Source organism: Atractosteus spatula, chromosome 13 (assembly GCF_055471065.1).
Source record: "Atractosteus spatula isolate fAtrSpa1 chromosome 13, fAtrSpa1.hap1, whole genome shotgun sequence".
Classification (NCBI taxonomy): Eukaryota; Metazoa; Chordata; class Actinopteri; order Semionotiformes; family Lepisosteidae; genus Atractosteus; species Atractosteus spatula.
In genome coordinates this window covers 11,573,166-11,598,425 of record NC_142718.1, presented here as the reverse complement: position 1 = coordinate 11,598,425, position 25,260 = coordinate 11,573,166, and the positions used below count along the sequence as shown (strand labels likewise).

Below are 25,260 nucleotides of genomic sequence, written 5' to 3'. Positions count from 1 at the left end.
GATTAAGGGTACTGATGTATCGGGCATTGCCTAATCGCTTGAGTAGTTCATTAATACGAGGCATGGGGTATACATCGAACAGCGAGATCTCATTTAACCGTTTGAAATTGTTACAAAATCGAATAGTTCCATCCGGCTTGGGGATCAGAACTATCAGGCTAGCCCACTGGCTATGGGATTCTTCTATTATTCCCATTTCTAACACCTTTTCCACCTCTTCTTTAATCAATTTCCTGTTAGCTTCAGGTACTCAATACGGGGGTAGTCTTACCTTCTTCCCTGGTTCCCTGGTAATCTTATGTCGTATAAGATTATGTTGTATTATGTCGTGTTGTTCCTGTTTCTGAGCCGGAGCCAGGTCTCCCATGGCTACAGCTCCCATTTCATTTCAAAGTTTTCATTTCTTCCAAAGGGTCAGGGGAGAAGTGGGTGAGCAGAACTTCGGTCCCATGCCATTTCTTCAATAAATTGATGTGGTAGATTTGATGCTGCCGTCTTCTGTCATGTTGCTTGACCTTATAGTTGACTGCTCCCACCTTTTCCACCACCTCATAAGAACCCTGCCAGGAGGCCAAGAATTTACATTCTGGGGTCGGAACTAATACCAGTACTTTATCGCCAGGTTGAGATTCTCTCGCAATAGCTCCCCTATTATAAACTTGTTTTTGTTGAGCCTGTGCTTTCTCCAGGTTTTCTTTCACAATGGGAACAATAACGTTTATTCTTTCTCTCATTTGTTCCACATATTCAATGATGGTCTGTAAAGGTGAGGGTTAGTGTTCCCAAGATTCCTTGACCATGTCTAATAGGCCCCATGGTTTCCGAGAGTATAACAATTCAAAAGGGGAAAATCCGGTCGAGGCCTGTGGCACTTCTTGTACCGCGAACATGAGATACGGGAGCAGCTGATCCCAATTTTTCCCATCTTTTTGCATAGCCTTCCTCAGCATGCTTTTCAGGGTCTTATTAAAACGTTCGACTAGCCCGTCGGTTTGAGGGTGATAGACTGAGGTTCGGATCTGATGTATTCCCAGTAGCTTACATAAGTCTCGCATGACTTTAGACATGAAAGGAGTTCCTTGATCAGTTAAGATCTCTTTAGGAATTCTGACCCAAGCAAACAGTTGTACTAGCTCCCTAGCTATATTTTTGGCGGTGGCAGCTGTCAACGGAATGGCTTCGGGGTACCTTGTAGCATAATCCACTATCACTAAAATATACTGGTGACCTTTGGTGGTTCTGATCAGGGGCCCCACCAAATCCATCCCAATCCGTTCAAAGGGGGTTTCAATAATTGGGAGGGGAATCAAAGGGTTTCTATAATAAGGTTGTGGAGCAGTTTTCTGACACTCCGGGCATTCCCGACAGTACTTCTCGATGGCCTTATAGATCCCTGGCCAAAAGAACCTAGAGAGTAGTCTCTCGGACGTCTTCTTTACCCCCAGGTGTCCACCTAGGAGGTGGCTATGGGCCAAGTTAAGGAGCTTCATCTGGTAGGCCTGGGGAATCAGGAGTTGTTCCACTTCTTCCTGTCCCTTCTGCTGCACCTGATAGAGGAGATTATTTTTATCATGAAATATGAGTAACTCAATGTACTAGGATCAGTACACCACTTCCCATCGATTTTCCTGACATGTCCCCACACATGCTTCAAATTTCCATCTTCTAATTGGGCCGTCCCAAACCTACCACGATGTTCTGGTGGTTCCAAGTCCAGTAAATCCATATTTACGAATTCATCTCCAAGTCCAGTTCCTCCTTCTTGTTGGTCCGTCTCATCAGGGACATCGTTAGGGGCGTCACCCCGGCCTTCCAGACAGGGAATTGGTCTTCGCCTAGCTGTTTGGACAGTGTTCCAAATTTGGAGGAAGTGGGGACAGTCTTGTCCCAGTACCACAGGATAAGGCAACTACTCAACCACTCCGACAGTTGAACGGTATGTCCCCTGTTCCATAGAGATGCTAATTTCTACCGTCAGACAGACCTTGGTATCCCCGTGAATGCAAGTAATGGGTATCCCCTCTGTTCCCCTGATCTCCAGTTCTTCGGGAAGTATTGTAGGGGTCACCAGGGTTACAGTACTGCCAGTGTCCAATAAGGCCTCGACGGGTTCTCCCCCATCTCGATTTTCGTAAGGTGGGGATCCCTGCAAGTTGGGACCCGTGCTGTAAGGTAGTTACACTTGGCTTCATGTCTTGGGTCCGCCTGCATGGGTTCGGACAGGTAGGGGTAATGCCTGGCTAAATGCCCTTCTCCATGACAATTAAAACATAGTCGGGCCTTGAGTCTGACCTTTCCCGAAGGGGCTTCTTCAACTGTATAGGTCCTCAATCATCACTGTACTTTATCGGCTGATACTTCATTTCAGTTTCCAGACTCTTGGGGCTTCTTCTCTTCTCTTTTCAGAAGTCTCCCTTTTCTTCCCTAATCAAGGCCTCCATGGCATGGTGTCTGTCCACTAATTCCACTGCCTGATCTAGTGTCTGGGGATCCCCATCACTCACTTTCCTTTTCAGATGAACAGGCAGACTCCTCACGAAGTGATCCAACACCACCCTTTCTACCACCTGTCCTGGGTTTAATTCTTCTGGCTGGAGCCATTTCTTTGCCAGATGTACCAAACGGTCAAACACCGGAGACCTCATAGGCTTGTCCATTTCGTATCTCCAATTGTGAAACCAGACCGCTAGTATTGCCATTGTTACCCATACTCTTGCCAAAATCTCCTTTTTCAGAGTCTCATAATTCTCTGCATCTTCCTCTTTTAAATCATAATAGGCTTTTTGGGCTTCTCCAATTAAATAAGGCGCTACTCTCCCGGCCCATTGCTCCTTGGGCCATGCATTTCGAGATGCAGTTCTTTCAAATGTGGTTAAATAAGCTTCCACATTATCTTCTGTCATCTTTTGTAGCCCAATTTGTTCAGCCTGAACGGTGTCTCTCCCCGTTACTGGGGTCTACCTGATTTCTTCCCCTAATCTTTGCAATTCTTCCCGTACTAATTTCTGCTCTTCTATAATTCATTCGTTAGTTTCAGTTTGAATTTGATTTGCCTCCTGTTGCGCTTGGATAGCTTCTTGCTGTCCTTTTAAAGCCTGAAACTGGGCGAGGGTGGCCTGGGACAATTGCTGTATTAGCTGTTCCATTGTTTTTCTCCACACACGCAAAGCGAAACCCACACACACAAAAAAAAAACTTACCTTCTTCGAGTCCCAAACCCGAGCAGCGAGTGCCCGCATCCTCCACCAATTGTGGTGTTACCGGGGGAAAAGCAGGTGTAAAAGGGATGTTACTCACACCACACTGATCCTCTCCGTCCGTTTCTCAATTCTGATCCGTAATCCGTTTCCAGTATCCTTAAACAATCCAAGTTTCAAAGTCCATATGTCCACAGCAATCCGTATCGTAACCAAGTCGAAATCCGTAAATCGTAGTCGTAAACCATAAACCGTAGTCCGTTATTCCTTATTTCTATCAAGCACAATCCAACTCTTCTCTTTCCTCCAAAACGCATTCACCTTATCGGCTTCCGCCCCGGCTCACTGCTTCTGGGGCATTTATATTCTGTTTCCTGACGCAGCTCACCTGTGTGTCATTGTTTTGCCGCATAGATCTTTTCCAACAGCAGGTCAGCTGGTTATCCTTAGCGGCCATCTTGCCTAGGTCTATATCGAATATATCCAGTGTTTCGTTACGGTAATACCAGTTATAAATGACCCTTCCCCTGGTCCTCTTACAACAGGTATAGACAATTTTAGAGTAACGGGTAATGTAAACTGAAGAAACACACTAATGTTTCCACTTCAAAATGAAAATTGTTTAAATGCTGAAAAAGCATAGAAACTGAAAACTTGTTATATTTAGTCACTTATAATGGCCTTATAGTCTTAATTTTTAAGGAGTGTATTATTTCTGGAAGAAAAACACAGCAATCATATTATTTAGTGTAATACGAAGATATGAAAACATTTCATACATTAGTTTTAGTACTTTTATTAGCAATTTCAATCTCTAACAACAATTAAAGTGCTTACCTGTAATATTACAGTACACCAGTGTAGGACCTAGTGGACCACTTCCATCAGAGTCAATGGAAAAGTAGCCTGAAGTGCTACCAATTTGCCTGTAGGCTTCACATGATGGCTCATAGATGGCTGAGTAAATAAAAAAAAATAGATAAAAATATACAACAATGAATAGTTATTTGATTAATTATTGTATAATCATTTTTACATCAAGAAAACAAAAGGGGAAATATTTATATAATAAAGACTAAACAACATAATGTAGACTTCAATGTAAATGTGGAAAACCATTATATATTAACATTAAACAACCTTTCCTGATTTTGTTCTCCATCATATATCTGAAACAATTTTAACCACCAAATTTAACCCTATTAAACATCATTTGCTTTTAGTTTACACTGGTTTTTCCAAATAGTACCAAGCAAATAATAAATGGGCATAAATTACAATTAGTGTTTATTCAAATATGCTTTTAATGGAAAATAATTATTTTGTGTATGAATTAGGTTGCCTGTAAACCGCCAGTTAAAGCTAATATTTACAGCTTACACTAAAAAAATGCACTGAATTGTAATTTAAAAAATGGCCAAAAAGTTTTATTCCCAAAGTATAATTAATTTTATAAATGGATTACAGCTTGTATGTTCTGTAAAAGAGCAGACAGCACAGGCAATTATTTAAAGGAACTGTTGCATTTGATATTCAAACACATGTTGTACAATTTACAAAATAAATATTTCCAAGATTTAGGAAGTTTCTATTATGTATTTGTTAAGAAATATATGCAATTATGGAAATACAAATTATTTAGTATTAAAATGAATTATTGAGTTATGCATTCTTTAAACCTCCTATGTTGTCATACAGTATATAAGAACTGGCAGTCCTTGTCTGACGTAGCTTCACAACTTCGCATCCTTAAGATGTAATAAGATGGATGCAGTATTTTGCAGTTTGCAGATTACTTCATAGTATCTTAATAGGATTCTTGTCTGGTGACTAAAACATCCACTCCAAACTGTATATTTCTTATGAAAGAATTTTGAAATAGATTTTGACATTATTTTTTTTATTTTTCTAAATTATTTTAGAATTGGAAGATAGTTCCATGTGCTTTCAAACAGATTATACTACTGCCTTATTTTATTTTTTAAATATATTAATATTTGGTAGAATCTTCTGTTAAGAATACAGTACCTTGCACAAATCATGCTCTAATAGTCCATGTTACCTGAAGCTTTACATCAAAAAGTAAATGATAATACCATAGAAAAGTATTACAGATATTACTAGCCCTTATGCCAAACAAATCTTCAGGGCAGTGTTGTTTGACCAATTGTACTTATTAGAACAAGAGATGTTTTTCATAGACCACTAATAAAAACCTTTCAATAGTCACTCAAGATAGATACAGTGGATATGAAAAGTCTACACACCCTTATTGAAATTGCAGGTTTGAAATTTACAGGTGATGTAAAGCCAGAAATCAAGATAAATCATGTCAGACATTTTTCCATCTTTAATGTGACCTTGCAACCAACAAAATTCAAGAGAAAAGCAAATAGATAATTATTAGGAAAAATAATTTAAATTAAAAAACCTACAACACCCTGGTTGCATACATGTGCACACCCTTTTACAATGGGGGCTGTAGCTGTGTTCATATTTAACCAATCACATTCAAAATCATGTCCAAAGGTAAGTAGCATACACCTGCCAAAAATGAAATGAATGATTCTGATTAACCCCAAATAAAAATCAGCTGTTCTGTAGAATTTCATTGAAACTTTTGGGTTGCATCCTACTGGGATAACCATGGTCTAAAGGCATTGGATGTACCATGCAGCACTGTGAAGACTGTCATCAATAAGTGGAGACGTTGCCAAGATCAGGATGACCCTCCAAAATTAATGACAGGACAAGGAGAAAACTTATCATGGAGGCTACCAAGAGGCTAACAGCAACATTAAAGGAGCTGCAGGAATTTCTGGCAGGTACTGGTCATTGTTTGCATGTGACAACAATCTCATGTATTATGCACATGTCTGGGCTATGGGGTAGGGTGACAAGACGGAGGCCATTTTTAAAAAAAAGAACATCCAAGCCCGTCTAATCACACCAAACCATGTGGGAAAGTGTTGTATGGTCTGATGAGATAAAGTTTGAACTTTTTGGCCATAATTCTAAAAGATATGTTTGGCGCAAAGACAACACAGCCCATCATCCAAAGAACACCACACCTACTGAGAAGCATGGTGGTGGTAGCATCATGCTTTGGGGCTGCTTCTCTTCAGCTGGGACAGGGGCTCTAGTCAAGATAGATGGGATAATGACTAGCTCCAAATATCAAGATATTTTGGCACAAAACCTGCTGGCCTCTGTCGGAAAGCTGAAGATGAAGAGGAATTTCACCTTCTAACATGATAACAACCCAAAGTACACATCCAAGTCAACCAAGGAATGGCTTCAGAAAAGTAAGATCAAAATCTTGGAATGGCCCAGTCAGAGCCCAGACCTCAATCCAATAGAAAACCTGAGGAATGACCTAATTTGAAGGAGCTTGAACTTTTTTGCAAGGAAGAGTGGGATAAAATTCGAAAGTCCAGGTGTGCAAAGTTGATAAAGACTTATTCACAAAGACATACTGTTGTAATAAATGCAAAAAGTGCTTCCACAAAGTATTAGTTTGGGGTGTGTGCACACTTATGCAACCATGGTGTTGTAGGCTTTTTAATTTAATTTATTTTTCCTAATAATTATCTATTTCTTTTTCTCTTGAATGTTGTTGGTTGCAAGGTCACATTAAAGATGTTAAAATGTCTGACATGATTTATCTTGATTTCTGGCTTAACATCACAAAAACCTGCAATTTCAATGAGGTTGTGTAGACTTTTATATCCACTGTACATAACATATTTTGTTTTTTAGATTTTTATTTACAGTTTGTACTTACTATACAACTAATTTCTTTCACCTATAAGTGTTCACTTTGATTATTCTAATTTTCATTAAAAATACTTGCACCAATTCAACAATGTAGGACTTCATTGGAAGGAAGTAAGTACTTTTACTAGGCACTTTAACCACAGTACTATTCTGTTGTAAGACTGCACTACTCTGTACAACCTCCAGGTAGAGCAGTGAATGCTAAATGTGGCATGTGAAAACATTTGGGATGTTGCCAGAAAATAATTCACATCAATACAGGAGCTGCTTCAGTTCATATAGCCTCACATTAATTTACAAATGTGCTGAACTCTGCTACATTGCACCCTCTTGTCTGAATTTTTATCACCTTTATCACTTTTGTCTGTCTGGGCTTTAAAGCCGCTACAGAACAGTAAGTGTGAAATATATTTTTCCTAATCATAATTTAAATTATTTCCTGATTACTCATTGCTGAAATTTGCATTACATTAGGTACATTATTTTCATCTACCAAAATTTCCCTTTAGTTGTAACATCCCATATTAAAATTCCGTATTAAGCAGATTTAAACCTGCACAGTAGAAAAACAGATTAAATGCAGTAATTATTTTAACTAATATCTAAAACATCACAAGTGCCACCTATCATTTTGGCCAGTGAATTACATAACACAATGCACCACATTACAGGTAACACATAAGGACATTTGGGTTTATACGATCTGCTGATCATGAAAACAACTCATTTGGGTATTTTGATGGAAAAATATGTTCCAGGCTATAGGGCCAATGCATAATGTCTCTGACTGTGAAAAAATGCATGTGTGAGTACACTAAATGTTCTGTATGTTTCCACTACATTTTAGGTCACTTATTTTACTATTGCAAACCACAGTATAAAGAATGTCAAAGTTATGCTTATAATGTGTGTTTTTTGGATAGTTACAGGGAGTTGTGGACGAGACAGAGATATGAAGATATTTTCCTACTCACAGTTATGGCAGGTAGCTCCTGTGTAGCCCGTCCCAGAACAGTCACAGTAGAAAGTATTCCAGGATTGAGAACACTGGCCTCCATGCTCACAGTAGTTTGGTAAACATCTAAAAATAATGGTATGAAGAATCAAAAACATAAAAAAACAGAAAACCTAATACACTACTTTTAACACTAAAGCACGAAACATATAATCTGAAGAAAAGTTTTGACTAAAATGGTGAGTGTTTTGGACTCAAGTCCAAAAATTAGTACCATTAGGAAAGCCATTGGTTTTTATAAGGTTTTGTAAAGTATGACTAATGTCCCTATCTCATATGCTTTGTTAGTTGGAGATGGGGGTTGCTAAAACTAGTTGAAAGGACAAACCTTTTGCCCCAGTCTAAAGAAAATTGACAACCAATGCCATTTTTCCCCTGAGTCATCGTTTTTTAGGCCTGCTTGATTCCCATCACTTACTGTTGTTATGGCTAGGATTCCTTCAGATCAATACCAAATTCTTATCAAATTGCATATTAATTGAATTACACATTATTGCTCATTCAATGAAAATACTGAAAGTGTTTATTCACGGTCTTATCATTAAGTGTAACCATATTTGTTTATATTTCTGTTGTGCACTGAGAACAGGCTCTGAGTAAAACCCTTTTCACAGTTATCTGTGGAAATATGAAATTTAGAACAGATTCTAGGATGCTCCAAGGCATGTTCCCAACATAAAAAAAACAAAATCAAAGTAAGCAAATGTCCTTAGATTATATTTAATCAGAATGCTTGAAACCAGGATCAGTACAGCTGTCTGTCTTTTCTGCTTCAGTGTTATTTCAGTAGATTTCAAGGTTTATTCAATTTTTTTGTTCAATTTATTATTACAGGCTGAGGTAGATGACAATGGAGGTGTCTCTTAAGAATCAAGTCCCAATGGGTATTACTTAATGTTAATATTTCCACTTCCTAGAGTTTTAAACCAAGGGATGTTTTGTGGTTGTCCTGGGTCTAAATAAAACATAAAAAGAATATTTTGGCTCACCTTAATTAAATTCTGGGTAAATGATTAAGTGTCAATGAACAGTTCAGAAAGACACCATATTAAATCAGATCAAGACAGAGCAAGGAGAGGGGAAAGATAAAAGAAAAAACGGTCAGATCACAATAGAGGGAGGAGACAAGAGGGATATTGAACCTAATTGGAGTTCCTAGTTCGAGATCATGAAAAGACCCGATTTTAACTAAGTATTTGCACCTTGCAAAAGAGAGCTTGCTATTCTGTGTTTTAGGAAACTTGGATTTCCAGAGTAAAGAATACCTCAGTTAAACACAGTCTTTCCTGCTTGATGGGTGCATTTTTAGAATAGGGAGATTGAATAAGCTCCCATTTATTTTTTGGCATGGGGGTTTGCAGAGAGAGAGATTTAACTGCAGGTTGTATTGCACTTACTTTAGAAGCTTATCTCTTATTTTGGGCTTTGCAGACATTATTTAAGAGTCACATACTTGGTAGCAGTCTGGGGTTTTCTGGGTGTTCTAGACATAGGCCTGTACATACTGTATAAATAGTTAAACTTGTGTGTTTTATGTTTATGTTGTGTGTAGCGTGTGTCTGAATTATTACTCGATTAATGTTCTATTAATGTTTGAACAGAAGTAAGTTAGGAACATGTGTAATTCTATACAGAATATTTGAAAAGACAACTTGCCAGATACTAAACTAATTATCTTTGCCATTGATTTGAGCACAGAGAGCTAATTGTAAAAAAAACACACTAAGACACCCACTTGGACATGATTATGCTACATGATGAAGCTCTGTATACCTCATTTGTGAAGGTTGTTATGGAAACTGGATACTTTTGGGATTATATACTGTATGAAGCACAGGCAAATGGTGCATGGATTTAACTATGTCTGTGGTACCTAGTATGAGGTAAAATCGTAAGGTGTAATATCAAATTGGATAGAACATGGCAAAGACATCTTAACTAAAACTAAATTGTGCAGGATATACATGCTTAATTATAATCTGACCTAATACCTTAAATCATACAATAAAGGGTCGATAAAAATCATTAGAAAAACGGATGCTCCACTAAACCACTAAAATGAATACATTTCATATATCTTTAAATATTTAGGTAGGGCTATCTTTAATTGTTAAACAAGATTATAATGACATAAACCTCAGTGGTAATTACAAATAATAACAGCATCACTTCCTTGCACAAATGTCAATCTATTATTTTCAATATTTATTATATCCCAGTGTGTAAAACACAGTTGCATATGCTGCAATATGAAAAAGTAGTGACAAGAACAGTAAAGATGATTTTCCTATTGTTGTTGGAAAAATTAGTATGATGTTGTCACATTAAATTAAGCATAAGGAAATGTGGAGTAAATAAAAGAAATGAGACTATGATATAAAATGAAGAATTAAAGGGATAATAAGGGATATTATTTCAGTAAGAATTGAAATGTATTAAAGATTTCTAATAATCTTTCTGTTGTTTAACCAGATAATATCCTGGGACCTTAGGCCTCTGTGTAAAACACAAGGAATGCGCTGAAATGGGCCTCTGATAATCAGCATGTCCCAAGTAATAACATAGACCAGGACATTATAAACTGGGTCCGTTCACTACCTCCCTAATGAAGAACAGTCTAGCATGGCTCCTACCCACTACGGATCACCCTCTTTATTAATACCATGGCTCAGAGGTCTTGGTGAATCGCCCAAAGAATGATCAACAGATGAGAAACCTGTAAGGGGGATAGACAAACTACACCTAATGATGTAATAACCAATTGTGATTGCATGGATTAAAAGGCACAACAGTGCTTATGTCTTGCTCATTCACTCCTCTCCTCTCTCAATCAATCTTTAATAATATGAGAACAATACCAACCATGTGATAACAGTCATTGCAGTCTGAGTCAGACCTTGAATTTAAATCAAAATGCCAAGCTGAAAGAGTCCAAACATAACAGAAATCTGCACAAGTTTCTCTCTGCAACAGAGGAAACCTCATGTCTAGTGAACCAATTGTTACTGTATCAATTAAAATAATATAGTTGTATCTTTTTGTTGACATCCTGAATATCAGAGCATATTCAGTAATAATACTGGGATGATCTGGGTTCTCTCCTTCCTTCTCACTTGTAGCTAGATCCAAGTCAGACACTTTGCACAGTTTTTAAAAACATTGTTTAATTATTCTATTATTCTTACATAGATAATAGAAGAAGAAAGAAAATACTTCAGAAAATGGATTCCGAAAAGGAATCCAATTAAAATAAAGGAGTTGAATGAACTCCATGCACAAGGAAAATTATAACAAAAAGGCAAAGACAGATAAGAATATTAGAGGATACAATTAAAGTATTTTTCAGCATTACGATGGATAAAAATAATATTAAAGAATGAAATCAAGTGTATCAGAGTAAAAATACAATAAAAGGAAACTTGTCTTGTAAGAAATGTTCAAGAAAATGAACTTTTCTTGAACTATTCAACAAGGAAATTGAAAAAAATGTGTAAAAAAACCAAGAAAACCATTTATATAGCAATAAGATTGTATCGCAGTATTCAGTACAAAAAGAGAAGAGAAGAGAGGACATTATCATCAAAAGGATTTGGTTAATATCACAATGTCTAAAACAAACTTAAAGTTCTGGCCAGTCCTGCCAACAACTTATGTAAGTTATGTAATTATAGGCATCTCACCAAAGCAAAGGTGATGAGTGATCACCATACATACAGATGCAGCCATTCAAAACAAGTGGGGCATGCTGCCGTACAATAATTAACATTTTAATTATGCAGAAATATTTTATGCATCAAAGTCTTTACTGAAGATATCATTAATAGTATTAATAATGAATGACCTTGGACAAGCTGTAAACTCAAAGTATTACCCTGGTCCACATTCTTTGTAATCGTCTTTGTAAATGAAAAGACTTTATTTTTTCATTGACAAAAAGTAACACCACAGCACTTAGTTGATCCGATCACGTATTAGTTTCCAATCATACAAAGTAAGTCTTGAGACTCTCCGATTCACCATGCCTTTCACATACTCATAAATTATATTAATTTAGGAACATAAACATATTATGTAAACTGTACTGTATATTGCTGGTCTTGGTAGTTTAAAGAAAAAAAACACACCAGTATTTCATTTCTCTCTTAACATTTTAAGCATCAAAGTCTTACATGTGGTTATTTCGGAAACGTTTTTACGTGCTCCTTCTGACCATATATTACTGTACGTTTATATACTTTGTGAAAATTGATCGTTTAAACCTTTTCTGTGAATATGCTCGTTATCGGATTAAACAAAAGCATGCTTTTAGAACGTTTAGATTAATAGGGAATACAATATGGATTCGCATATCTAAATAAATTAATAATGGTATAACTATATTCATGTACTGCTGCACAAACAGTAGTATAAGACTTTCCATTGAGCTGTGTTTGTCACATGACTGCCGCACAGTAAAGAGATTAAATGATTAAATCTTTCCACTACCAACCAATGCACTACGAGTGCCCCTGTCGGTCAAAAAATGTCAATATAATGCCAATAATATTTGCTATTTTAGTTTTTCAAGAAATGTTTACTTGTTAAAAGAAAACTGACGGCGATAGCTGGGCTTGAACACTTGACCTCAGGGTTATACTTCAGTCACTTAAGCTATCACGCTACCAAGGCAGTCATGTGACAAGTGCATATCAATAGAAAGTCTTATACCACTGCAACAGTACATGACTATAGTTACACCGTTATTCATTTATTTAGATATGCGAATCCGTATTATATTCCCTATTAATCCAATTCTAAAAGTATGCTTTTGTTTAATCCGATAACGAACATATTCACAGAAAAGGTTAAAACAATCAATTTTCACAAAGTATATAAACGTAAAATAATATGGTCAGAAGGAGCACGTAAAAACGTTTCCGAAATAATCACATGTAAGACTTTGATGCTTAAAATGTTTAGGGAGAAATGGAATGCTGGTGTGTATTTTTTCTTTAAACTACCAAGACCAGAAATATACAGTTTACATAATATGTTTATGTTCCTAAATTAATATCGTTTATGACCTTCAGATGCGTTATGCTCCTCTTCTTTTTATGCTCAGCTACTAAAATTTCCCTTTAGTTGTAAAATTCCATATAAATATTCAATACTAAGCGGATTAAAACGTGCACAGTAAAGAGATTAAATGATTAAATCTTTCCACTACCGACCAATGCACCACGAGTGCCCCTGTCGGTCATTTTGGCCAGCCAATCGCGTACCTCAGTACGGCACGGTGGCACACGCGTAGTTGCCTGCGGTACGGGTTTGTATCATGCATTTTGAATGGCTCATCTGTGCACTCCTCTCCAAGTCCATCCCTAACTTTGGCAGGAATATTGATCTTTATAAGGATAAAGAGGACCATTTTCTTAAATTAAATTGTCCTGCACAACTTAACCTGCTCTCAAAAATAATGCTAAAATGGAGACAACCTTTGCATTCAAATATACAAGTGTGACAATTTTACACTTCCAAAGGGCTGAAACATTTGAACTTAAGTTAGGATTTTTTCACAAAATCACATTACAAATCACAAAAGATGATAAAAATCACCAAATGTGGTATCACATGACGTAACAGAAAGATCATTGTTATTCGTGTTAATGAGGGCTTGAGCCTCACTCACAAGAGCAGGATGGTCAAATGAAACACGAAGATCTGGTACAGTATAATGTTCCACATGCAGTTCTTTCAATGAACTGCAAATTCATACAAGCTGAAAACTACATAATTTTAAATGTGTTGTTTTTTGTTTCTTTGTAGACAACGTTTCAAATTTTTGGGAATATCTACATTAATGTGTCTCAGGCCATTTTTAGACTGTATTCTGAGTAACCTCCGGTAAATTTTAATCACGTTTTCATGAGATTGTATTACCTCCTTTTTATGTGACTTCATTGTAGAGGCAAATGGTTTTCCAAAATGCTTTTGTAAACCATGTTGAGATAATTCAAACAAACCCTCATTTCCTAAGTAATGTATAACAAACAGTTGTCAACTTTTGGCTCTCATAAGCAATAGATATGATGCTGAAAACCAGAAAGTATTTCCCTGACCCCTTACTATTTTTAGGTAATATTACAGTTTTCAGCACAGCTAAAGCATTCTGTCATCTAGAATATTAGTTTGAACCTTTGGAAATCTATATTGGTCTACATCAACAATACATGTACACCTTCCCCTTCCTTTGGCTGCACAGGGGGGAGGTGTGTGATATTAGCATTATTCAGATCTACTGTGGTAACAATGCAGTGCACTTCTTTCTTAGACAGATCCCTGTGTTGATTTGATACATATGATAACTCACTGCTGCCTTTTAGAAAAAAAGAAACAAAATTCAAAGTACTAGTTATAAAGTTTTTGTTTTCAAATATAGGAATCAAACAGAACTGATAGCTCTGTACTGAGCCTTTGAGTAAATGCTGTGTTCATATAGCAACTGCCCTGTCAGAGTTAATTAATTGCCCCACCCCTTTATTGGCTGATTGGCTCCTTCACATTCAAAAGTCAACAAGCAATGTTCTCCTTTCCCATCAGTATTACAATTGAATAATTTACAGGAATTGTTAAACTAAGGGGTAACCTTTAGTACTGGTTTGCTCAGAACACATTTGTTATCATTTTTAAAGATATCTTCATTTTTTAACAAGGTTTTAAGCACAGTATTTTTATATATTAAAAATCTTATTGCTTTGAAACAATATTTAATAATATGACTGATGTGCTGCAGCCATATTGTTGAAGCTGATACTACATACCATTCTTTGCTTCAAGAAATAGCTCAGTTAACTACTTAAATCCAAATGATCTAATTTAGAAATGTTCTTATCTTTCATTTTGTGTCTATTTCTCTGAATTTTACAGAGTCCTGTTATTCATGCTTGACTGCTCTTCTCCTACTGAGTTTGTACAACAGAAGAGCACATTCCCAATTCCCCCATTTCTTTGCTATGCTTAGGAGGCACAGCTTTTATCCTTCCTCAGTAATAAGATTTTAGTAAGAAATTACTTAATGATGGAGCTCGGCCTACTTGGACCCTGAATGATATGAGACTCCTCTGTGTACAAAACATCACCTTCATGTTGAAATGTTCAACTCCTCCCATATCAGGCTATCATGCCACTCTTATGCCAGATATGATTCTAAAGCTGATGAAGGCCCCCACACAAGCTACAGGCAGGAGTCTATCAGCTGTCAGCAGGGTCGAACACCAGATTATGAAATCTCTCTGCAGATGACAAAACTTAATTTCATTCTAGTGTGATAAATTTTTTCCAATTTCTGTGATCCTTTTGATGCAGCATTCTTGCTTACAATTTTCCAGTAAGGGATCTAAAGTGTTGCTTGCCACCTAACCCAGCATTTTTTCCATTTCTAATTTGAACAAGGGACTGGAATTTTAATTCTTATTCTTTTTGCTGAAAATCCATCTATGTTGAAAATGTATGTTTAATTGCCTGTTTCTTCTTAGGAAAATAGATACATGTTTTAATTTGCTTTCTGTCCTCTCTCTTTAAAATGCATGCACACTCACATTATATTAATCTAGAAATCACTGATGAGTAAGCATGTACTTTTTGTTGGGTTAGTGGCAATTTAGTAGAAGTATGAAGCAAAACCAATAACTGCACTCCATAAACAAATTAACAGACAGACTCTTAAAGATAAAGCCACAAAAAGGATGACTGAGTATGACTGTGATAGCCATGCCTAACCTCTATCATGTGTATTGATTCTGTTGATAATTACATAATTTGTATGTTGCTTATTCTCTAATAACACTGTTAATAGTTTTACTCCTTTCACACTATCACACTCATCACTATTGACCACATTACTATCACATGTTCATTCAACTAGTACCGAGGCTCTCTGGCCCTTCATTGTAAAGACACCATCCTTCTATTCATGATCAACAAAGTCAGGAGTGGCACAGGCAGCCCCCCCGACTCGTTGCATGTCCTGTATTCTGATTTCACAAGATTGCATTATCACATCCATTCCAAACACCGTTACTCCTCATAATCACCACATGATCCAAATTCTACACTAAGATTCAATTAGTATGCAAAGGAAAAATTAAAGGTTTATTCAATGCTGAAAAGAGAAGAAAAGAAACACAGAGTTTCAGCTGTGGAAGTAATGTGGGACAATTATACATGAAATATAAAATCCAATGTTATTGCATAATGAAAAAATAGTTTAGAGGAATGCACAAATTTCAAGAGAGCTGGTCAAGAGATGCAATACTGTAATACATGTAGAAGTGTCTGATGTATCTAGTACATGAAAATGCCAAATATTGAAGGCCTTGTCTGAAAAAGAAATTAGTTGCAAATTAGTTTGCATAAATTTAGAACATTCTAAAATGACATCTAAATTAAATACAGTTCCTGAAGGAAGAATTCAACCAGTATATTACTGATGTGGTGGGATACTGAATATATCAATTCAAATGTGAATTTAGGAATGTACTGAACCTTTTAATTAAGTTGGAATATTCTGTTGAGATTATCTAGCATGTTGAAATATAGAAGGTTTCTGTTCAAACTAAATTACATTTCACAAGGAGCTAAGGGCAAGGTCCGTGCACTCTGACCTATTGTGGAAAGACACTTTTTGAGGTGATGGATTAAAACTAGGAAGTTCAGGCTTCCACATCTTTCTCCATTGGCTGTGTAGTGATGTTAGATACACTGCAGTGCATGGCAGCAGTGGAAGAAGAATGAGCAGTGGAAGGATCCAGGGACATGGGAGAGTTCTTAGGAGATTCTCAGAAAGCATTTGTTCCAGGGTATCTTAGAGTTATAGTAGTGTAGATCTCTTAACAGGTTCAGTACATTTGTTTGTAGTTAGTCCCCCATATAAATATTTAGGAGCATTAGAGTTCAGTTCTTCATGCACTGGTGTCCTCAATTCTTTTTATGAACCATGCACTATTATATATAATTTTCTTTTCCATTTCAAAAGGTGATTATACATGATCATGTTATGACATAGATTTGATCATGCTTCACAAGTGAAATGATGTTCTTCGAAGAATCTCAAGTTCCTTTCTTTTTTATACTTTAAGCTTTTGTTAAGATAAATGGTTTATTGTACTAAAAACAAAATACTGTTTGAAAAACTGATCAAGGTAGATCAAGGTTAGATATATCATATGAAATCACTCACAACCTTAAGGTATCATTTCTTCTTGACCAAATTTACTGTCTGATCATATACAGTAATATTGATATTCAATTTATTTCAACCAACGACATCAGAAAAAAATGTTGCCAGAAATATTAAATAATATTCTAAACTTAGAGGAACGTTAGAGCTGGAAACACGCAGAAGTGCCAAGTAATACATTATACAAATGGTATGTACAACATGCTATAATTGCATTTACTGTTGAAAAAAAAAACACAACTAGGTTTTCTAGATCAATAAGATTAAAACATACAATACATGTTTTATTTTAGGTAATTTAATCAAATGATCATATCAAAACAAAAAGCATACTTTGTTTTCAGCTCAGTGATTTCTAGTAACTGTAACTAATAGGATACATTCACATTAATCACATTTCACAGTGTGAAAGTTAGTATCCTGTTGTCAAGTCCTTTGAGGAAATAATTGTGTAAAGTCTGTAATGCAATGCAATAAACTCTGTGATCATTTGAGATGCTTTGCTGCTGCCACTGTGACTCCTTGTTGTAAAATACATATTCAGTTGGATTTAAATCAGTAGACTGACATGGGCAGTCCATGATTTTTCACTTTTGTCTCCTAATGAGATCCTTAGTTACATTGGCTGTATTTACATCATTCTGAAAGTGCATGGTAAAGCAGAGTCAAATAAGAATGGGAGTCATTTGTTCTGTTTAAGCATCATCCTGCTAAACTTCAGAATGTATTCAGAATGTATTCTGCTGCTGCCATCATTAACAACAATAGAGAACAGTGAACCAGAGTAAAAGGTTATAATAGAATATTATTATAACATTACTTACACCCTGCTTCACAAATGAGGTAGTGTTCTTTGGAACACCTGAAGTTCCTTACTCTCTTCACACTTTAAACTTTAATCACTATGATCAAATTTATCTTAGCAATTTTTCCATGAAACTTTGTTCCAAAAGTCTCCAAGCTTTTCTTGGTGCTTTTGAGAGGTTGTAGTGTAGCCCTTGTAGTTCTGGCTTTTTTTATTAACTGTGGATTTTGATACATGGATCCTTTCCCTCTCAAAGTTGTTAGGTATTTCATTGATCTCTCTGAGATCTTTTTCTAACATCAAATGCAAATCCTTTTCATTGGCTTTCTATTTTTGTACATTCCAATACTTTCCAGTTACCTATTTATAAATGACAAACTTTATAATTAAAATATTTACGCAACATTTACAAATATATTAGTGCAGCCAGTCTTGGCTAACTGAAATTTGTTTTCTTTCTTTTTTAAGTGCCCATAAGAAAGAAACATATGTTTTGTTTCTTATCCCCACTTTGTGGCATGGTTATGAATAAGTACTATATGGTTCAAAATATTGGTAACTTTCCATTAACAATGATCTTTGGTTATTATTTTGACTTTGATTTTTTAACTATGGACCCTAACACCAATGTCAAACTGAAACAGATTGATAGGATGCTCACATCTCATTTATTAAGTTATCAAATCTGAAAAATAAGAGTCATCTGTCAACCAATTTTCCCATTTTTGTGCTCTTTAAAATAAAAAGGTTCAACATTATCAACTAATTTAATCGACCCAATAGGGAATTAATGAATTGACTTTTAAAAACAAAATACTAAGGGTTGTACTTATCTGTCATGTTTTCCCCTCATGTGAAAATTTTATTAGAGTTCATATTGTAAATCCCGGTTCAGACTTAACTGAACCAACACTTTTGAAGGGCAATGAAAGAAATGTGCACAATTTGCACAAGAAAGAAATGGGAACTGCAAGTATTGTTCTTCTTCTGGCTGCTATCCAAACTGGTATCTAAAGCTGTCATATTCAGTATTACTGAGATGAGGGGAACATGCCAAGATAATCGCATCTGTTCATGAATAATTTAGTGGAGCATACCTAAGAGGTAATGTTTAGTTCTTGTTCACTATCAGTACAAACTAGGCGTATAATAATATGGCATGTAGACCTACAGACTTGAAACTAGAAAATCATGTGTGCTTTTTGACAATGTAATCATAACACTGCCAGGGCTGTTATTAAATGTCCCAATTAACTTCTTGAATTGCAATGAACCATGAATGATTTACTCAGCAGATGAGACTTGCAGTCTAAAATCTTGATTGCATTTATTATATAACTGCATGAGGGGTTCACCCTGTCTCTTTTTGAAGAAACAATAAGTACTTACTGGTTTTCTATTATTATACATTACAATGTTTTCCAATTACTGATTTATATATTATGAACAGAAAAATTACAAACTTTTATAATTAAAATATATACTGGATTTAAAAACATATATTTAAAACTAGTGCAGTAAACCAAATTTTAAAACAATGGATATTCAGCTAAGGTTAATGATTGCACTTAGAAACTGTTGAAAAAGGAAGTGAAACTGGAACACTTCAAACATGTGGGAGCAGAAAACCACAATGGATACACTTTTCATGTTTAACACTGATATTCTCTTCCAATGAGCACATCAACACCCAAACTCATTGACTTCATTTAAGTAAAATAGTGGCATGCACTTTGGTAATCTTCTGCTCTAACCTCTATTTATAAATTACTGTAAAGTTAAGTTTTTTAGGTTTGTTGAGATAATATTCATTTCAATCATTTAAAATATATTATATTATTATAATATATATTAAACAATCTCCAACTATAGAGACTACTGAATTCATTATACAGTCAATTAAATTTGATCTATATTATTGTCCTCCAAAAACAGTACTGTACATGTAAAGCAGGATGCTGCAAACGATTTGTCTTTGAGTACAGTGAATATCAGGAACAAGTAATAGATTTATTCCATGCTGAAAAGAGAAAGGCAACAGAACATTTTGGCTGTGGAGTCTTCTTTGGGTGTAAGAGACACTCAGAGGAAATTCAATGTGCTGGCACCTGTGTTGTGCAGTATCAGAGCAGGTACAAACTGCTCTATCAGTTTAAGTTCTTTTGAGGTGATCACTGGACGTCCCATAGGCTACCAGACACACCAGCCTTATCCAAAGGGACTTTGAGTCTATTAACTGATTGTATGTTGCAGTATTACCAACTCCTGACAGAAGCAGTACAAGGTGCCAGGAAGCAGGAGTCAGAAGCCTGGGGACCGCCTGCTGAAAGAGGACACGACCTGATTCCAGGAGAATGTGTTTGGAAAAAAAACATCCCATCTAAGACACTACTACCACATTGTGAGGGCTCCTTCCAAGTGCTCTTGACTACCAAATCAGCGGTTTGAATAGAAGGATGGAATCGGTGGATTCACGGATCTCATTGTCGACACCCACCGCAACCTGCAGGAGATTGATAATATGTTGATATTGCTGTGCTTAATAAGTGTAACTAGGGGGGATGTCTTGGAACGTCATGCACAGCATCGCATGGACATTGGAGAGCATGACGTTAATACATTCTTGGCTCTCTCTTACCAGCTGGCTCAAGACAAACAAGGCCTTATGTTGGGTGTGTTTAGCCCCAAGTATATGAGAGGGGGGTTTCCTCTCATGCCCATGCCTTACAGTTTATTAGACTATTTGGGGGCTTTGTTGAAACTGGACAACATAAGTTATATAAGATGGTGGGGTTGTAATGATACTTCAGATATAATTTTCCTAAATGATTAAGAGACCATGATTTTAAACAAACCAACGTATTTATTTATTTTTCTAAATTGTATTTATTTCTTATGTATCTAATCTATTAGACTATTTGGGGGCCTTTATTGAAACTGGATAACATAAGTAATATAAGATGGTGGGGTTGTAATGATACTTCAGATTGTAATTTTCCTAAATGATTAAGGGACCATGATTTTACACATACCAACTTCTCCAACTTTTATTTGCCTACTGTTCAACAGAACAATAACAGGTGGAATCGAAAGAATAATGCATAGAATATATCCAGAATATATCCTAGGGCTATTACCGAGACGTTTCTTTGCTATAGCATTCCCTTTGGTATTGTAGTGCCAGAAAAAATGGCATCAGCTGAACGTTTGTGTGGCACAAGACTTCAAAGACCATGCTTCCAGCGCTCTTTTATACAGGGAAACAAATGATACAAGATGCACTCCAACATGACTCTTTACTGGCATTCTGGCTATATATGATCATTCTAAAAAGCTGACCAGTACATATATTTTCTTTACTGCCGGCTTGCGTTACAAGCAGCCCCTTCTGCTGAATAGATCATTTGTTCCAGGAGAGGTAACTTGGTCATTTCCTTGAGAACTGTTAGCTGTGCGTAAAGACATCATGTGGCTAAGTTATCTTTTGAGACCAGATATCCTGAGACAGATTTAGTCAAATATAAGTAAAAAGATACATAGTTAACAAGATATAATACAAACTTTAAGTAAGAACTTTTAATTAATTCCCTCAGTCCCCCCCTTAGAAAATACTGCAATTAGCGAATTGTTTTCTAAATGTATCCTGTGATTACAGATGAATTCTTTGTGGAACAGGAACAGTGACAGGAAGTGCTCCTCTGTCTCTATTTCTCCCCGCTGGCAGTGTGAGCACAGCCTGTCCTCTCTGGGAAGCCAGGTCTGCCTGTGTCCAGTTTCTATGGCCAGGCTGTGGTCACTGAGCCTGTACTTCGTCAGGGTTTGTTTCTTTGTGCTGTTTCTTATCTTGGTCAAATATTCGGCTAGTGTGTATTGTCTGTTTAGGGTTCTGTAGAATTCAAGTTTATGTTGTGTTTGTGTGTGTGTGTCCCAGTGTGTAAGATATTGCTGTTTGATGTGTGCTGTGATGTGGTTGAATGTGAGTTGTGGTGCTCTAGCAGTGCTGTACTTTCAGCTGTCTGAAAAATAAAAGCACAGTTTTTCAGTCGAATGTCTGAATCACTGTGCCTGTCCTCGCCGAACCTGAAAATACTACAATACATATTTCTAAATATCACCTATGCGGGTTGTTCGCAGGAACACGTATTGAGCAGTATGTACACAGCGGTCCCGCAGGGTATAGGGTGCAAACCCAAAGCGCTACATTATTAATAATATCTTCCGTGTCGTATTAACATTGGAATTTTATTTTTTACAAGTGTAAAAAGAAGCAATACACAACGTTTCTCCCCTATAACTCTTCAGTTTACAGAGAAATTCCGCCAGAGCCTCACAACATTGTCCAATAATACTCTTTTTGTGTCTAATTTTTAGTTAAGCAGGATTTGAGCTACAGACCATAACAAAAAACAGGATTCACTTTTTTCTTTCTCACCCGCTACGATTTGGGTGTTAATAAAACGTGTTTACAAAGAAAGTGGAATACAGTAATACTACCTGCTATATAGATACATATATTTAGATATTTAGATCCTTAAATTAATATCATTATTAATTTCTTTAGATATGTGATTCCATATTATATTCCCTATTATAAAACGGATAATTCTGGTCCTGAAATCTGATTGGCTGACACACTTTCGAAGCTATGCTATATTCTCTGATATACGCACACCGCAGAATTTTGACTTTTTCCTGTGTAATAAAGAAATTGTAAAGACTACTTCTTAGCGTAGATACAAAAGTGTAGATAAAAAAGCTTGGATTCTCATGTATCTGATACATGTATCTTTTTCTGCTGTCTTTGTTGTGCTCTTGAGGATCCTTGTGATATTTTGAGCTCTCGTTGAATGATAAGTGTCGCATAGTTTAAATCATTTTCATTCTTAGAAATTATGAAACGCTCGGTTAAAAGCAAGGGAGATTATGTCTGTTATAGTGGACATAAAAATGAGAGTTCGCTGCGGCATTATTGGAAACCCAATTTTAACAACAAATCGCTGGTGTTATATCCTAGAAGGCACTGAGACCAGGACCAGTAGGAGCGCTCCCGCAGCTAAAAAGAAAATGCCTGACAAACTAGGGATTGGACAGTTTTTTAGTGCTTGTACGATCAATGGAAATGTTCAAATAAATGTGCTAAAGAAATAAACAGAAAACAAGTAATTTATTCCTTTATCATATTGGCTAGCTAATGTCCTCTCCTTGTCAGTTAGTTACTTGTGGCTGTGTTTCTGCATTGCATAGCAATGAGGGACTATATTCTCAGGTGGAGGAACATGGTTTAATTTTCATGTTAAATACATTTTTAAAATAAAAATTCATTCTATACAGCAATCACATATTTGGGGACCGTTTTATAAAAGCAATAAGGCACTCGAGGCCTGTGATATATCGTGGATATAGTCACAGTTAAAAGGGTGGCTGGCCCTCTGCATCGCGTCGGGCCTAACAACACCTTTTAACTGTGGCTATATCCATGATATACAGTAGCACGGCCTCTTGTGCTTTATTGCTTAAATAATTAGATTCTGAAAAGTATGACTTTCTTTTACTGCGATAACGAGCACAAGTATTTATGGAAAATGGTAATCACTTAACTCAATTTGAACATTTTGTGATATTTAGAAAGACCAACAAATTCAATATAGTATCGATAATATTTAGTCAGTAATAATATCAGTAGCAGTTTGAAATTATTCATTGTTATTAATAAATGACTTAGCTTCAAACATGTTATGACATTTAGAAATATAAAAAATGTCAATATACAGTAGTGTCCATAATATTTGCTATTTTAGTTTTTCAAAGAAATGTTTATTTTTTAAAAGAAAACTCATGGCGATAACTGGATTTGAACACCCGACCTAAGCCTTATAAGTAAGCTATCACGCCACAGACACGTGCTGGATAATAAAACAGAAGTACACATTTCAATGGAAAGTCTTATACTACTGTTTGTGCAACAGTACCTGAATATAATTATATCATTATTAATTTCTTTATATACGCGATTCCATATTATATTTCCTATTAATCAGATTCTTAAAGTATGCTTTTGTTTACGCCGATAACAAGCATATTCACAGAAAAGGTTAAAACAATCAGTTTTCACAAAGTATATAAATGTACAGTAATATGGTCAGAAGGAGCACGTAAAAACGTTTCCGAAATAACCACATGTAAGACTTTGATGCTTAAAATGTTTAGGGAGAAATTGAATACTGGTGTGTATTTTTTCTTTAAACTACCAAGACCAGCCATATACAGTACAGTTTACATAAAGTAATATGTTTATGTTCCTAAATTAATATATTTTATGAGCATGTGAAAGGCATGGTGAATCGGAGATTCTCAACACTTACTTTGTATGATTGGAAACGAATGCGTGATCGGATCAACGAAATGCTGTGGTGTTACTTTTTGTCAATTAAAAAATAAAGTCTTTTTGTTTACAAAGATGGTTACAAAAATTGTGGACCAGGGTAATACTTTGAGTTTACAGCTTGTCCAAGGTCATTCATTATTAATACTATTATTAATGCATAAAATATTTCTGCATAATTCAAATATTTATGATAAAGGTACTTTTGTCCAACTGAGCAATCTTGCTTTCATAAAAAATACCAACTTTTTAATGTATAATGATTAAAATGCTGTAATACACAGTTTAAGTTTAAAAGTGTAAAAAGTATACAACTTAAATTCTTAATTGAATAAAGATTGTCCCTCAGCAGTGATTGGGATTCGAAACCAAGTGTTTTCTGTTGATAGCTTAAATGCTGTACATGAGAGGTTAAGCTTTATTAGCTCCACCTGGTAGTTTTATAAGGTGATTCCAGATACTATTAACATAATCTAATTTGCATACGGTAAAGCGCGTTATGACGCGAAATGACGTGTTATGACGCATTGTGATGCGACACGCCCACCGCGTTGTACCGCAGCATACCCTGCTCATTTTGAATGTCTGCATCTGTATTTCCACTACATTCAGGAGCCTTCTAATGTGATCTAGCATTACACCAAGTACAGTACTAAGTTGCTTAAACAATATGAAGAGGTGGTTTAAATTAGTCCACTACTTTAGTCACCTGTAGAGAGCAGCAGCTGTTACTTTGTACCATTGCAATTGAGAACAGGTTTAGTACGGTGCTGTGGACAAAGCACAGCGGCAAAATTAGTTGCAATTGGTCTTAAGGTGGAGCACAAGTTTAAATCGCAGCTGCGTACTAAGCACAGGTTGAACTCC

General features: G+C 36.0%; 1 protein-coding gene across 1 annotated transcript in view; it reads right to left on the bottom strand.

The window, feature by feature from the left end:
• The window catches only part of LOC148821781 (contactin-associated protein-like 5), a 138,329-nt gene that overhangs the window by 57,714 nt on the left and 55,355 nt on the right, over window positions 1–25,260 (bottom strand). Inside the window, exons 8-9 of the mRNA XM_088930790.1 lie at window positions 7,949–8,055; window positions 4,035–4,154 (exon numbers count right to left, since the gene is read on the bottom strand). Coding sequence (XP_088786916.1) covers window positions 4,035–4,154; window positions 7,949–8,055 — 227 coding nt within the window. The remainder of the gene's footprint in view (window positions 1–4,034; window positions 4,155–7,948; window positions 8,056–25,260) is intronic.